Genomic DNA, 16,230 nt, shown 5'->3' on the forward strand with positions numbered 1-16,230 from the left:
AATCTTAAAATGCTAATTTTTTTTCCACAAATAGGATGCGTTTTACAAACAATGCATGCCAAAGTTTAATTGGCTGTATCCTTTCTTCGTGGTATAGAAAATAATAGGTATTTTACAATTGATGGCATCTTAAATTAATATATACTAATCTGCAATTTATAGGAGCTACATTTCATGTACATAAGCAGGTATAGATCTGAAAAGCTAGCTGTAAAAAATAGCCAGTGATTATAGAATATTCACAATGTACTAGATCTAGTTTGCAGAATTAAGGAGGGGATTCTCCATGAATAGTGCCCCCCCGCCAGCCAACACTTCAATAGTTACACAACTTTGTTGATCACCATCCATGCTGTGATTCAAAATCTAATTCACAGCGCTATGTGGAGGAGGCACACAAGTTTTTCATACAAATGAGACAATTTTTGTGTGTGTGTGAAAGGGGGGGCTATTACCGTTTTGGGAAAACACATGTAACCCCTAACTATTCAGGGCAAGCCAGAGGTATGCTTACACTAGCTATTTGCCCTGCATTTCAGAAGTTTAATGCTAAGCACCTCACTAAACAGACAGTGAAATGCTGAATAAATCAAAATCTTTATCATTACATCACTGAAATGGAGGCAAGGAATATGAAGAACCCAGAAGAATCTGACACAAAGGCCCTAGGCGGTGAGGAAGGCCCCAAACTTAGGCTGGCTTCTGAAATCTCCTGCCCAGGAGATCTGAAACTCTCACTTTGTTGATGATGTAGGATGCCAAGGCAAGAGGTAAAGTCAAGGTCTGCTACAGTGCAAACTAAAACCTTCTGATGAACCTGTGTCATGAAAGGGTTATACCTGTAACATACAGGTAAAGAGGCCTAGATCCTGCCATGCAGAATGCAGGAGTCAAAAACAACAACAAAACCCCATACCCATCTCCAACCTGTCACTCTCCCTCGAGAATCTGTAAGTCACAAGCTAGCTCTTGTACAGGATTGTGGTTGCACGGTGGTTTGAAACCCCTTAGTGAAGAATTTCATTCAAAGAGGTTCTGGGTAATGCCCCAGGCAACAGGCTAATGCATTCCCAATTCCCTTAGGAAGAACTCACGGTCAACTTAGGCCTCAAAGAATGTCCACAAAGTTTTAAGGAGAACAAGCTTATAATAAAAATGCACAAGACATACAAGGAAATAAAATACCATGAGTAAAAACCAACAGAAACAACAGATAAAGAATCCAGACACTGGGCTTATCAGACACAATATTTAAAAAATGATTGGAAATGCAAATCAGAACCATGAAAACATATTCATCCCCAATAGATACCAGGGAAATGCAAATGAAATTCTCAGTGATACGTCAATTCATATTCATCAGATTGACAGCAATGTTTTCAGTTGGCATTACTAGTTTGGCACCAGCTAGTTAGTGCATGTAAACATGTGCATACCCTCCATTCCTAGGTTATACCCTAGAGGAACTCTTACATATGTGCCAGGAGATGTAGACCAGAATGTCCATAGTAGTATTGTTTATAATTTTAAAAAACCTGAGAATAATGCTAATGATCCCCAATGTTAAAACTGATACATTGTGCTGTATTCATACAATGCCAGCCTACAGAGCAGTGAAAAAAAAAAACACACCTATTTGCATCACCATGGATGAATCTTAAATATAATATTGAACAAAAGAATCAAGTCACAGAAGATGTATGCAGTGTGAGTCAGTCCACTTACATAAGTAAAAAAGGGTATACATTGTTTAAAGACACATACCAAGGTGATAAAACGGAAATGAAAGGCAAGGGAACAATCATCGTGAAATTCAGGACAGTGGTTGTCCCTGGGAGAGGTGGGTAGCAAGGAAGTACGATCGAGGTAGACAATCGAGGGGTTTCTCAACTACCTGGTGATATTTATTTTCTTAACCTGGGTAGTAGGTTCATGGATGTTCACTTATCCTTTTTTAAAACGTACATTTTATACACACTTTTGTATGTATTCTGTATTTTACAAAAAATAAAATTAAATAAGAAATTATTCTTATAGTCCTTTTCTAACCCATGGAGCCTTCTGCTAGAATTCTGTGCTGTTCACATTCTCAATGCCAGCTTCCTTAGCCATAAAGTAAAAGGGTCCAGGGGTTTGTAGCAGTTCTTCAGGGCTGCCGTACTCTATAATCTTCCCATTGTCTAGGACCATTACCCTGAAACAAGGAAGAAAGAAATAAAAGTCTTAGAAAGCAGCATCTCAAAGTCTAGGCATTTATAAGAATAACCAGGACTAAGTTGTGGTATAATCAGACAAGGTTACAAAGCAGTGAAAATCAATGAGCTACAGCTACGCACATCAACATGGATGAATTCTGCAAATAATATTGAACAAAAGAATCAAGTAATAGAAGAATACAGGCAGTATGAGTCCATTTACATGAGTTTTTAAAAGAAGTACACATTGTTTAAGGATACATTGGCTTACAAAGGGTGCCTATCATCTCCAAACAGCTTTCTAAGATTACTGACTTTGATTGTAATATGACACAGCTGGAAGGAATAGAAAGCTTCTAGCTATTTCACAGAGCAGCAGCTGAGGCTCAGGACAGTTGGGAAGGTCTACGGTCAACATCTGCCTCTCACCGCTTGAGCTGCCACCTCCTCATACCCAGTTAATTGTTACAACACACAGTTTCCAATTTTACCCTCAAGATATGAATAGTTCCCTTAACCTCGTTCGCTTTCATTCGCTTGATGTAAAATTTTGGCCAGATTACTTGACATCTCTAAGTCTCAGTTTCCTCATCAGTAATATGGTGGTGGTTAAACTTTCTGCCGTTAGGTGTTTCCCGGCGGACACTGTTACTGTAGAGCAAGCGTTAAGCCATCTGTGTCAAGCCCTGTCCCCCCACACTCACTTGTCACTGTCCATGATGGTGTGCAGCCTGTGGGCGATGGTGATCACTGTGCAGTGGGCGAACTCATTTTGGATGGTTGTCTGAATGAGGTTGTCTGTCTCCAGATCCACCGCAGCAGTGGCCTCATCCAGGACCAGGATCTTGGATTTCCGAAGCAGAGCCCTGCCCAGGCACAGCAGCTGCCTCTGGCCTATGCTGCAGCCAATAGAAGCAGCTATGCGTTAGCTTCTAAGGACCAAGGAAGGACGCAGGGCAGGGGACCATTTTCATGTTCCAGATGAGACTTTCAAAACCCCCACTCCAAAATTGCCCTGGAATGTTTGGGCCTCTTCAATGAGCCGTACGTTGCTATTGTGAGCATCGTTTTTCAAACTTCCCCGATTGAAGATCCACCCCAAGTACTTAATTAAAAAGTCATATTTCTGGGTCCCTGCTTTACTCAATCAGAGTGGGGAGGAGCCTAGGAACGTGCCTTTTTACTAAGCACCTCAGGTCATTTTTATGCTTAAACAAGTTTGGATAACACTGACCCAGGAACAATGCTTTGCATTTGGTTGCCATAATATCAACATTTCCAAAACAACATGAATGTCACCAAGTTTACTTTAGCAGTATTTGACCTGAAACCATTAATATAGGGAGGAACTACACTAGAATGCCCCAGTGGCATTTCTTTGTGGCCTTAGCAAATCCATTTATTATTTTAATGTGTAATTCTAATCTCAAGGCTAATTATTTTTTCAAAGCCTTCTGCCTTGATTAGAGATGAAGCTATCTAATGAACGTGATGTCTTGGTGTGAGATGCAATGTATGTGGAATTCAAATATGCTTGTAAAATGCAAATGGCTTTAATTTGCTAAAAGCCTGTAATGAAGGCTGGACCTCTTACTTACATAAAGAAGCTTTGGGAAATGATGTGAAGGAAATATTCAGGAATTTGCTAATTGCTCTTTCCTGCTGTGGCCATTAGGGAACATATTAAACAGGGGGTGGCTAAAGTTCTGTAATTCTCTGTAAGAAAATTTCTGCAGGAGATGAGAAGTCACCCAAGATGAACTTCCAGTTTTCCCCCATAATGTAAGATCAGAGACACTGAAAAACTATTTACTTAGTTTGTACCAAACTCCTGCCTGGCCCCAAGTGTCATGTACGCTTTGGACTTCAGAGTAACAGACTCTGTTGCTGAGGCGCCACTTTGGCTTTCAGCTGCTCTCGCCCAGCTGAACTTGCCCATCATTCAACAGAGAAATATAAGTTTTAGTCCCCCGGTCCAGGTTTGAAACTCAGGTCTGAAATCAAGGCATTGGTAATACCATTTAAGCATCTCTCAGCTTGGACAGGAGAAAGATGGCATGATTTTTGTTTTTATGTCAATAAAAACAAAAATGTCAAGGCCTCCCATTGCACCCTACCATAGCATCCCACATGTCCCCTCTGTAGTACAGACTGTACTGGCATTTACTGTCACACATCTGTCTTCATTATGCTGTAAGCGCTAGGAAGTCTGGGTTGTGTCTCTCTTTGCCTCTGTATGTTCAGTACCTGGCACATAGTAAGTGTTATTACTGTTTTGTTTTGTTTTGAGACGGAGTTTTGCTCTTGTTGCCCAGGCTGGAGTGTAATGGCACAATCTCAGCTCACTGCAACCTCTGCCTCCCGGGTTCAAGCAATTCTCCTGCCTCCGCCTCCCAAGGGATTACAGCTGGGATTACAGGCATGTGCCACCATGCCCAGCTAATTTTGTATTTTTAGTAGAGATGGGATGGCTCCATGTTGGTCAGGCTGGTCTCAAACTCCCAATATCAGGTGATCCGCCTGCGTCGGCCTCCCAAAGTGCTGGGATTACAGGCATGAGCTGGTGCTACTACATTTTTGCTGACTGAATGTTTGAATGATCTTTTACACTGGCCTAAAGACCTACTTGAGTCCTGCTAGTTGCTACATCTGTTGTGGAGGGAAAGTAAACTGCCGAAGCTCTCTACCAGGGCTTGTTCCCTGGGGCTACACACTGAAATCACCTGGGTCCCTGATTCAATTGGTCTGGGCTACAGTTTAGGCACTGGGAGTTTTAAAGCTTCCTGGGCGATTTTAGCCTGCAGCCTAGTTAATCACAAAACTCTAGGCAGTGCTTCTCAAGTGTAATGTGCACACAAATCACCTGGCAATCTTGCTAAAATGCAGATTCAGGTGAGTAGGTCTACACTCTGAGATTCTGCATGTGCAGCAAGCTCCCAGGTGAAGCCAGAGCGGCTGGTCCATGAATCAGTTACTGAGCCCTCCCTTCCTTCCTGAGCTTCAACTTGCAAATGGCCTATTCCCTGCCAACACCACTGAGGCACCTGGGACAGGAGCAAGACCTGTCCATGAGTAGTGGGCTTTGGCTGAGGGCAGAACTTCAGTGTATGGAAGGAAAAACAAAAATGTTACAGGAAAAATGCCAGGTCAACTTATTAATGGACAGGCAAACCTAGTGAAGGCCAGAAGTGAACTGTCAACTATGTAAAAATGTTTTGGAAAGGTAAAAATAACTGAAAGCCAAGAGAGTCTCTTGTTGATTTCAGGTGTTTCAGCAGTGCCTGAGGACTTTACAGACGTCACGTTCCCTGTCATCCGCATGCTCTTTAGATCAGTGGTTTTTAAACTGGGATGCGCTTAACAGCCTTGTGGGGATCATTTAAAACTCCCCAAGTCCAGTCTAACCTCATACAGTTAAATCAGACTCTAGGGTTGGACCAGGCAGCCAGACTATTTTCATCCTGATTGTGCACAGCTGGGAGCCTCTGCTTTCTGTGGTTCTCCACAACTCTGGGATGTGTAAGCTCACATTGTGTAATATCATATGAGGATTACATTTAATAACAAAGGTTTTCTTTCTCTCTTTTTTTTTTTTTGAGATGGAGTCTCGCTCTGTCTCCCAGGCTGGAGTGCAGTGGTGCGATCTTGGCTCACTGCAACCTCTGCCTCCCAGGTTCAAGCAATTCTCTGCCTCAGCCTCCTGAGTAGCTGAGACTACAGGTGCCCGCCACCACACCCAGTGAATTTTTTGTATTTTTAGTAGAGATGGGGTTTCACAATCTTGGCCAGGCTGGTCTTGAACTCCTGACCTCACGATCCACCGGCCTCAGCCTCCCAAAGTGCTGGGATTACAGGCATGAGCCACTGCGCCCGGCCAATAACAAAGGTTTTCAAGAGTTATTATCATTATTATTATTATTATTTTAGACAGAGTCTTGTTCTGTTGCCCAGGCTGGAGTGTAGTGGCACAATCTCGGCTCACTGCAACCTCCACCTCCTGGGTTTAAGCGATTCTCCTGCCTCAGCCTCCTGAGTAGCTTGGGACTACAGGTGCCCACCACCATGCCCGGCTACTTTTTGTATTTTTAGTAGAGACGGGTTTCACCATGTTGACCAGGCTGGTCTCCAACTCCTGACGTCAGGTGATCTACCTGCCTCAGCCTCCCAGAGTGCTGGGACTACAGGTGTGAGCCACTGTGCCTGGCCAGTTTTCAAGAGTTTTGAAGCACTTTCACATCTATTCTATCTTGTGAAGTTTACAACAGGTTCATTTTACACTTTAGGAATCAGACCCGGATGAAAATTCTATGCCCGGCATCACCTAACATGAGGAACCCGAGGAGTGGCCCCCTCACCATCCTCTCACTGCCTGCAGGGGCAGCAGGCTATGGAACATTACCTCAGGTTGCCACCGGCCTCTGTCACTTCGTGGGATAACCCAAGTTGCAGGTTGGCCACAAAAGACTTGAGGTGAGCCAGCTCCAGGGCCTTCCAAATCTCCTCATCTGAGTAGTTGTTGAAAGGGTCGAGATTCATCCTCAGGCTTCCAGAGAACAGGATGGGGTCCTGCAAGTGAGGGGACAGGGGGCTGTTGGGGCTTATGCCAGAAAAGGACCTCAGAGTTCCTCGGGACTGGGAGATGGCGGATAGGACTGGCCTGAGGTGGATTCCTGAGGCAGGAAGCTGGTTTGTGGTTCAGCTTCCGCAAGGTTTTCCCTCCTCAGGCTCGGAGTGGCTACCAGCCAGGGGCTAGGCACAGGGTTAAGAGAAGTCCTCGGTTTATTTTTTGCTTTTGAGACCGAGTTTCACTCTGTTGCCCAGACTGGAGTGCAGTGGCACAAACACGACTCACTACAGCCTTGACGTCCTTAGCTCAGGTGATCCTCCCACCTCAGCCTCCCGAGCAGCTGGGACCACAGGCACGCACCACCATGCCTGGCTGATTTTTTAAATTTTTTGTAGAGATGGATTCTTGCCATGTTGCCTAGGCTGATCTTGAACTCTTGGGCTCCAGTGATTTACCTGCCTCGGCCTCCCAAACCCAAACTCCTGGTTTCAAGGTAGAGGGATCAGAAGAGGGTAGAGGAAACAATAGTACAGCCGCATGAGTAGAAGGTGTCACGCTTTTGAAGAGGCTGGAGAAAAGACTATCCAACTGAGCAAACACCAGACAGACCAAAGCTACCCCTAGAGGAAATGGGCTGCCGTGGGCGGAGGGGGAAAGTTCCCCTGAGGGACCGCGCGCTGCAGAGGAGCCTAGAGGCCCCGCGGCAATCCTTATCTGGCAGGATCCGGAGAGGAAGCCGAGGGGAAATCTTTCCTGCTGATGCACGAAGCGTTCCGCTTGCTGGCAGAAACCTGCAGCAAATTCCCTCCTCTACCTTTTAACCATAGCAAATGGGAAGTATAAAGCTTAATGGCTTCAAGCTTCAGCGGCAAATTTGCTAATGCTGATTGCAGAAGTCTTGCAAACCGTCATGGGCTATAGAAACACTAAATAATCATCTGCTCTGCTTGACTTCTGTTGTGTTGCTGCCACCTAGTGGTCAGATACAGGCAGCCACAAATGCATATTACCAAACATTTCAAAACTTAAGTTCTGGAAACCTGGAAACGACGTTTCCATCCCAGGGAACTAGCTCAGGTATCCGGAGTAGACTGCGGAATTGACAGGGCTGACTGAATAGACATCAAGAAGAAGCTGCATATGTTTCCTGTAAAACAAGCTGCTCCCCACGGCATGTGCCCGAGTAAGTTCTAGAACTCACCTGGGGGATGATAGTCAGCTTCTCTCGGAGGTCGTGGAGCCCAATGGAAGCAATATCTACTCCATCAATGATGATCTGACCACCGGCAGCCTCTAAGATTCTGAAGAGGCAGTTTGTGAGGGATGACTTTCCAGCTCCTGTCCTGCCCACCACACCAATCTGTGAATATAGTTCCCTTACACATTAGTTCCACATGTAATTCTTGGGGAGAAGTTATTTAGCCAGGGCATTCACAGTCACAGGAGGTAAGAGGCAGTGATTGGCTACTCCATCTCTAAGATACTAAACTGATTTTGGTTTTGGTGAGGAAAAAAGTACCCGGATGTCAGAAAAAGATGTCAAAAATCATTGTTTGCTGAAAACTATAGTCACTGTTTGAAATGGACTCTCTTGGCAGCTGTTGTTACAATTATTATTGGAACTTACAGATAAAAACAAAATCCTTGTTTAGGCCAGGCGTGGTCGCTCATGCCTGTAATCCCAGCACTTTGGGAGGCCAAGGCGGGCAGATCACCTGAGGCCAGGAGTTCAAGACCAGCCTGGTCAACATGGTGAAACCCCATCTCTACTAAAAATACAAAAAAAATTAGCCAGGCATGGTGGCGTGCACATGTGGTCCCAGCTACTTGGGAGTCTGAGCAGGAAAATCACTTGAACCCGGGAAGCAGAGGTTGCAGTGAGCCAAGATTGCACCACTACACTCCAGCCTGGGTAATAGAGTGAGACTCCATCTCAAAAAATAAATGAATAAATAAATAAATAAATAAAATAAAAATAAAGAAAAAAGAAAAATCCTTGTGAAGAAGGGAAAGATTAGGTCTGCCACCAGCTGAGAGCCAGACTCTGATCTGGACTTCAGTGTCCTTGTTCATCAGACCCCAAGTCCACGGAAAACAACAGCACCTAAGGAGGGTGCCTGACTTTGAAGACTGGGAGGAGAACTGGGCCATTCTTCCTTCAGGGACAACCCTCCACACTGCTATTCTCAACAGTTCCTTCACCAGGCCTGGACGCCCCCTTGTTTCCTTCCTGACTTCCTCTCTGCACACTGTGAACCTTACAGGAAAGGGGCCCTGGTCAGCTGGCTAGGAGGCAGGGAGGAGCTGAGCAGAAGCCCCCGACAGCTGCAGTAAGTCTGTGTGATTCCTGGCTGCTATCCTTCCCTCTGATACTGTGTCCCCACACCTCCCCAGGGCAGAGGAAGTGCCCTGACCCTCTCCCTCCATCCAAATGATGAAGGCTTAGGGCCCAGCTGCTCTCTACTCTGTCCAATTGCTGTTTGATCACAAGGCCTCCCATCCAGGCCTTGCTTCACTCCACCTACCTTCTCCATGCTACCGATGTCACAAGTGATCCCTCTGAGGACCAGATCCAGCTCAGGTCGGTACCGCACTTGGTAGTTGTTAAACTGGATCTTGCCTTTGCTGGGCCAATCTGGCGGAGGCCTCTTATCAGTCACCCAGGGTGCCTGGCAAGGAGACAAGATGAGAAGTAAGTTTTATGAGGTGGCAACTCAGCCGAACAGTCCGCCCATGACTCATGTCATAGAACAGGAGAAGGGTAGCAGTGTCCCAGCTACCTAATGGCCTCTGCATTTGATAGAATGAACTGGACTTGTACTTTGGAAAGTTCCTACCTTATTCAGTTAAAGACAAATACACCACAAGCTTGTGCTGTAGATCTCCGTGGTATGTTCCAAGACTTGACATCCCCTAAACCATTTCCTATTCTAAGCTTGAAGAAATTAGGTCCTTTGAGTTAGAGGAAAGGAAACTTTAGAGACCCATTATGGGCCCATGTGAAATACAGAGAAATTCTAAAGATGCACCCTCGAAGGAGTTGCATGTTGTTTTTGCCTTGTCCCTGGATTTTTCCAGTTCCTCCTTACCTCATTTTCCACTTTTGTGTACTCAGTTATTCGCTCAGCCGCCACAATGTTGGTCTCTATTTCTGATGTCATCCTCACCAGCCAGTTCAGGGTTTGTGTGATCTACAAAAAAAGAGAAGACTGAAAATCATCATAGGCACAAAACTCAACTCAACCACTCAAACCACAAGGACAATCCAGTGCTAACTTTGTACCCAGCACTGTGCTGGGCTCTGCAAGGGAGTAAGGAAAAGCATAAGAAAGACAATCCTTGCCTCCTTGGGGAAGGAATTAAGAGCAGTGTATCGAATGGCTGCAGAACAACTAGGTGCTCACGCAAAGGGCAATGTGAGTGTCTAGTGGTTTGGGCTAAAGCTGGAATTGGAGAGTCTGGCAATGGGTGGAGTGGGAGCAGAGGTCAGGCCTCCTGCCCGTATGCCTAGTGTTCTTTGTGAATCAGAGAAAGGCATGATCCAGGCCAGGGAATCTGTAGATTACTCAGATGCAGACTTCTCTCAGGAAAAGACTCAGGAGTTTGCATATATGCACAGGGAGTTTTTGTTGAGCAAATGGTGGTTAGAGAAAGGGAGCCATAGATAGCAGAGGACAGAATCATGGGGACTCAAAGTATCCACTTTGTGTAGATTGAAGCATATGTAATTGCTGGTATTTGAGTCATTTTGTTTTTGTTCAATATAATAGTTTCCTATTTGCCTTGCCTGTCCTGGGCTAAAAAGCCTAGAAATAGGGGAATGAAAGGGCAGTGACACAAGGAACTAAGTGACTGCAGTCTCTTGCCTCCCTAGTAGCTGGGATTACAGGTACCCGCCACCACGCCTGGCTAATTTTTGTATTTTTAGTAGAGATGGGGTTTCACCATGTTGGCCAGGCTGGTCTCAAACTCCTGACCTCAGGTGATCCACCTGCCTCGGCTTCCCAAAGTGCTGGGATTGCAGGTGTGAGCCACTGTGCTTCACTAGCCTTATTAACTTCTAATGAAGACAGCACTATTATATAAAGCCCACATATAACTATGCAAATCTCTTTGAACTAAAAAAAATTAGTTCAAAACGATGGTCAAATGACTCATTTATAACAAATATTGATTGAATAGTTACGGTAGTGCCAGCCACTGTCTTAGGTGCTAGAAAAGAATCATGCCTGCCATGTATCCCCTAGTCATGCTGGGGATGCTGCAGTGAGACACATTCTATAGTTTTATCAGACTCTATGTTCTTTATTAGAATTACCTCCAATTATTCTACCATCTAAGAAAAATAAACACAGGAGGAATTATTTGTTCAAAAAGGCTTTCTGATTACTGCTACATTCTAGAGAAGAAAGTTATGTATTCTCTCTTTTAACTAGAACCAAGCAAAGAGGCAGACAGGGAACAATTAGATTGAAACATATGAAATTGCCTTCTTAAGCCCTAAGGTCAACATTTATGTCCAGTTTTCTAGAGGGCATTCACGTCTACTTAGGAAGAGCAGAGTATGTCCATGGGTAAAAGATGGAGCCAGGGTTTGAACCTCAGTCTCCCTTAGTCCCTCTGGGTTTAAGAAGGAATCAAGAGCACAGACTCCACAGTGTACATCAGGCTTAATTTAAGAATAAGCGCACTAACGAAACCAAACTCTCAACCTTCAAACTCACATTGAGTGCATTGGACAGAACAAAGCCAACAGTGTCCCCACTTAGGGTATCTCTATAGATAACCATCATCAAGGCTGAAAAGAAGACGATCAGGTTCCCAACCAGCTCCAGGCGAATTGCTAGCCACCTGTGGGGCAATAGAACAAGAGAGTGGGTGTCATTGATCACGTCCTCATCTTAACCAGCAACCTTGGCGTTCACAGAACATTCTCAGAGGGTTTGACTCGATCAGGCTGCACTCTTAGGCGATGCTTCAATTTGACTTAGAAACAACATGTTTTCCTAAAAGCCTATTGATATTATTTTTAAGAAAACAAATTGCATTTTAAAGATCCTAGAGGGCTTTGCTGAACTAAGGGAATCCTACAGTGCAATGTCCACCAAACTCACCAAATCATAAGAATCACCTAGGGCAACTGTTAGTATACAATGTTACAAATTCATGTGGAAAATTTCTGGACCCCTTCCTTTAAGATTCTGATTTCAGGGCGTCTAGGATGGGATTCAAGAATATGCATTTTTTCTGTTTGTTTTTGTTTTATGAGACAAGGTCTTGCTCTGTCACCAAGGCTAGAGTGCAGTGGTGTGATCATGGCTCACTACAGCCTCGACCTCTGGGGCTCAAGCCATCCTCCCACCTCAACCTCCCAAGTAGCTGGAACTATAGGTGCACACCACCGAACCCAGCTAATTTTGTGTGTGTGTGTGTGTGTGTGTGTGTGTGTGTTTTCTGTAAAGCCTGGATTTCATCATGTTGTCCAGGCTGGTCTTGAACTCCTGGGCTCACGTGATCTGCTTATCTCAGTCTCCCAAAGTACTGGAATTACAGGTATGAGCCATTGCTCCCAGCCAAGAATCTGCATTTTAAATGAATGCTCCAAATGACTTCTTTTGATCAGGCTGGGGAAGCAATGCTGTAGTGAATCCATATGTAAGATTAAAAAGTAAGCACCACAGGAAGGGTCAACGTGCCCTGTTTGATTTCAGCATTTGTAAAAGGGGAAGAAGAAGCTGAGGGTGAAAGGAAGTTAGGTGAGAGTTGGCCACAGGTATATACACTGGGATTTCATAGAGAACTGAAGAGAACATGTGTATAGACACAGTTTATAAAAATGGACTTTCCCAGGCCGGGCGTGGTGGCTCACGCCTGTAATCCCAGCACTGTGGGAGGCCGAGGCAGGCAAATCACCTGAGGTAGAGAGTTCAAGACCAGCCTGACCAACATGGAGAAACCCCATCTCTACTAAAAATAAAAAAAAATTAACTGGGCATGGTGGTGCATGCCTGTAATCCCAGCTACTTGGGAGGCTGAGGCAGGAGAATTGCTTGAACCCAGGAGGCAGAGGTTGTGGTGAGCTGAGATTGCACCACTGGACTCCAGCCTAGGCAACAAGAGGGAAACTCCAAAAAAAAAAAAAAAAAAAGGACTTTCCCAAAGAAAATGTATTTAAATGTCCGCACCAATAATTCCAGCATGTGTATGAATAAATATGATACATACTTTACAGTGAAGGTCTAATAAGATTTACTTATATGCTTTTTCCTTCTTGGAAAGTCTCTAAGAAATAAAATATCTTTACAATCAAACTTCTGACCTTTCCATATTCCAAATAATACTGAGCATCTTTAGCGCCTCAAGACACTTTGGAAGCCACTCAAGAATTTTTCTTCCTGAAAAAGATCTTCCTCTTTCCATGACATACTGCTTGCCAGGGCTTAAGGATACTGGAGAATAATGCTCACCCTGTTCACAGGACAGAAGCTTCTCTTTCTGTCATCAGTGGTCTTCCCTAAAAACTTCCAACTCTCCTCTCTCCAACCTCCACTGCCTTCACTATCCAGAAAGAGTGTCATGACTATGGAGAATCTCACATCCGTTCTCAGAAAAGTAAACAGAGGATGTTCAGTTCACCCAAAACTTGTTTGGTACTGGGTTACAAAACGCTCACAAGTGTCATTTGACTTCCACCATGAGACAGGTGGAACCCTGTGAGATAGGGTGTGTTCTGGCCATTACAAAAACAAAGAAATGGAGATTTTCCTTAGAGAGGTCAAGGCAATTCACCCAGCTTGGTAAACAGCAGAGCTGGCATGGGGACCCAGTCTCTGACTCCAAAGCTCATGCTTTCTTCTCTCCACTTACACAGCATGACAGTGTGTGTGGCCAGAGTGAATTTCCCACCACTAGCCATGCCTGTCCTCTCACAGCCAATGTCAAACATGTAGAACCCCAAAGCACACACATGGGTAAATACCCAGGGGAAGCCTCACCTGTTGGAGGTGATCCAGGAAAAGACACATTTCTGGTTGGTGTCAATCCTCCCCTCATTTTGTTTCAGAAATCGCTGCTGGTGCTCAAAGGCACGGATAACTGGCAAACCTGACACAGTCTCGCTGAAGTGAGAGTAGATTGGGGACCTGGTGACAGAGTCCAGACGCCTCAGCTGGCGGGAGCTAGACACATAAAATATCTGGACACAAAAAGTAAAGAATCAGCCAGTCCCACAGTCATAAGGCATCCACCGTCTTCCTCCTTTCTGGCCACAACCCAGCATTCTTCCCCTTGACAGCCACAGCTTACGTCTGAACAAGACAAAAGCCTGCCGTGCCATGTCTGGCAGCAGGACATGATGAGAGAGGCTCCGAGGAGGAGACCAGTGAGAAGACTGGGGTTGCTGGGGAACAGAGGGGGGTGAACATGAGGAGACCACACCGCAGCCTCAGAGCTTTGAGTCTCCAAACCTCCTGAGGAGTTCCGTCAGCCTAACCCGTATCCCCCAGATCTATGGATCTCGTCCATGTGACAGTTTCTGTACTCATTAGAGAAAAGGTCCTCAAAAGGATTTTGTAAAGGCAGCAGGGCCTGTGAGGATGGGCAGGAAATGGCTAGAAAAAGGCATGCCTAGGTTTGGGGAAAAATGGAAGAATCTGTTCAGGTAAGTGACCAAAACTGTGCCTCAGTGGTGTGTGAAGGTACAGAGAATTCTGGAGGTATGCAGAGTGCTGAGGGGGTAAGAACTGGAACAGGGTGGAATCCAACGCAGGAAGAACCCTGTGGCCTGAGGGCAAGGGGGAGTGGAATGGGTCCGTGCTGCTACTAGATTCTGTGAGGATTTGTTGAAACCTGGGAAGAGTGGGGCGTTGGAGAGTCGGGATGCAAATGTTATACACGGACGTACAGATGTCCCCTCCAATAACCCTGTTTCCTGTTTGTTGGTTTGTTATTAACAGTTAAAAGGCCACTATAGTGACAGTGTGCCTGAGGAACTGCACACGGACACGGCGGGAGCCGCCAATCGCAGGCCACAAGGCCACAGGCCTCTGACCACAATGTCTTCAGAATTGTTTCCCCAGGCAAACAGTTCACCACAAAAGCAGCTGGTGGGACCAGAGTTCCCCCAGAGCCTCCCCCTCCCTCATCCATTTTATTATGGGAATAGGGTTCCTTCCACTCATTCCAGTTTCCCTGTTTTGCTTTCAAGGTGCACATTCCCTCGAAGAATACACTGGAATTGAGCCTAAACTACCCACAGACACGCCAGTGAAACTAGAACTTTGCTGAAGTAAAAAGGTAGACCCAGCTGCTGCTGAGAGACATCTCCAAGCAGCTATGCCTGTCCAAAGTCAACCAAGGAAGCACCATAGCATGGCTCTTCTGGAACCGACCTAATCGTCATGGGGTATCTTAGGGAGCTACAAGACTGTGTCCAGAGCCAATCTCAAAGTAGTCTTGGATCCAAACATAGATCTGTCCCACCTAAGCTTCCAGGGAGTGGGAGGTGGGCAGCAGTTAGGGTGACATTTGCCATGAATGGTGCACCCACTGATGCTCTCACTTCAGCTTCAGACAGTGGCCTGTGGGCTCCTGGGTATGCCAATGTACGACTAAATGGCAAAGATGCTGAGGGCAGGAGTGAAGGACTAGCAATGATCCAAAGAAGATTCTCAGGAAAGAGGCTGGGCTTTTGTAAATAGAGAGGAAGGATGACTTAGCCAAATTTCCAAACCTACCTGAACAGATACATAAATAATGCCAAGAGGAATGATGATGATGGTGAAGACCGGCGTGGCCATGCAGATCATGACAAGGGTGCTGATTATCCCCAAGAAGCATGTAACCCAGCTGCGCATGGACTGAGGCAGGGTGTCATCCACCGTGGAAATATCCTAGGAAAACAATTAGGAGAGCTACACCATCATCGAGGTCTTCCTAAGATAGTTTACATCTTCCGTGTCCTAGCAAGGGATCTGTTGGATTCTGTTTGTTCCCAGTGCTCCTTCACGTAATCATTTCATTGTGTCCATTTGCAATAGGTTGCACTGCTCACCCCAATAACCAATTTTATTTCCATAATTTCTTCATTTAGGCTGGGCCCGGTGGCTCACACCTGTAATCCCAGCACTTTGCGAGGCCAAGGCAGGTGGATCACCTGAGATCGGGAGTTCAAGACCAGCCTGACCAACATGGTGAAACTCCGTCTCTACTAAAAATACAAAAATTAGCTGGGCATGGTGGCATGCGCCTGTAATCCCAGTTACTCAGGAAGCTGAGGCAGGAAAATCACTTGAACCTGGGAGGTGGAGGTTGCAGTGAGCCAAGATCGTGCCACTGCACTCCGGCCTGGGTGACAGAGTGAGACTTCGTATCAAAAAAAAAAAAAAAAGACATTATGTTGATAATTTTAAAAGTTAGAGTTATTAAAATGTTAAAAAAAAAAAAAAAGTTTTTGCTTTGACTACTTTA

General features: G+C 45.3%; 1 protein-coding gene across 1 annotated transcript in view; it reads right to left on the reverse strand.

The window, feature by feature from the left end:
• Positions 1-1,882: 1,882 nt before the first annotated feature.
• The window catches only part of ABCC2 (ATP-binding cassette, sub-family C (CFTR/MRP), member 2), a 60,138-nt gene continuing 45,790 nt past the window's right edge, over positions 1,883-16,230 (reverse strand). Inside the window, exons 24-32 of the mRNA XM_011935560.1 lie at positions 15,498-15,653; positions 13,758-13,957; positions 11,487-11,613; positions 9,852-9,953; positions 9,288-9,431; positions 7,964-8,122; positions 6,595-6,761; positions 2,900-3,094; positions 1,883-2,194 (exon numbers count right to left, since the gene is read on the reverse strand). Of these exons, the coding sequence (XP_011790950.1) occupies positions 2,065-2,194; positions 2,900-3,094; positions 6,595-6,761; positions 7,964-8,122; positions 9,288-9,431; positions 9,852-9,953; positions 11,487-11,613; positions 13,758-13,957; positions 15,498-15,653 (1,380 nt within the window). The 3' untranslated portion in view covers positions 1,883-2,064. The remainder of the gene's footprint in view (positions 2,195-2,899; positions 3,095-6,594; positions 6,762-7,963; positions 8,123-9,287; positions 9,432-9,851; positions 9,954-11,486; positions 11,614-13,757; positions 13,958-15,497; positions 15,654-16,230) is intronic.

The sequence above is a fragment of the Colobus angolensis genome, unplaced genomic scaffold (assembly GCF_000951035.1).
Source record: "Colobus angolensis palliatus isolate OR3802 unplaced genomic scaffold, Cang.pa_1.0 Scaffold144, whole genome shotgun sequence".
Lineage (NCBI taxonomy): Eukaryota > Metazoa > Chordata > Mammalia > Primates > Cercopithecidae > Colobus > Colobus angolensis.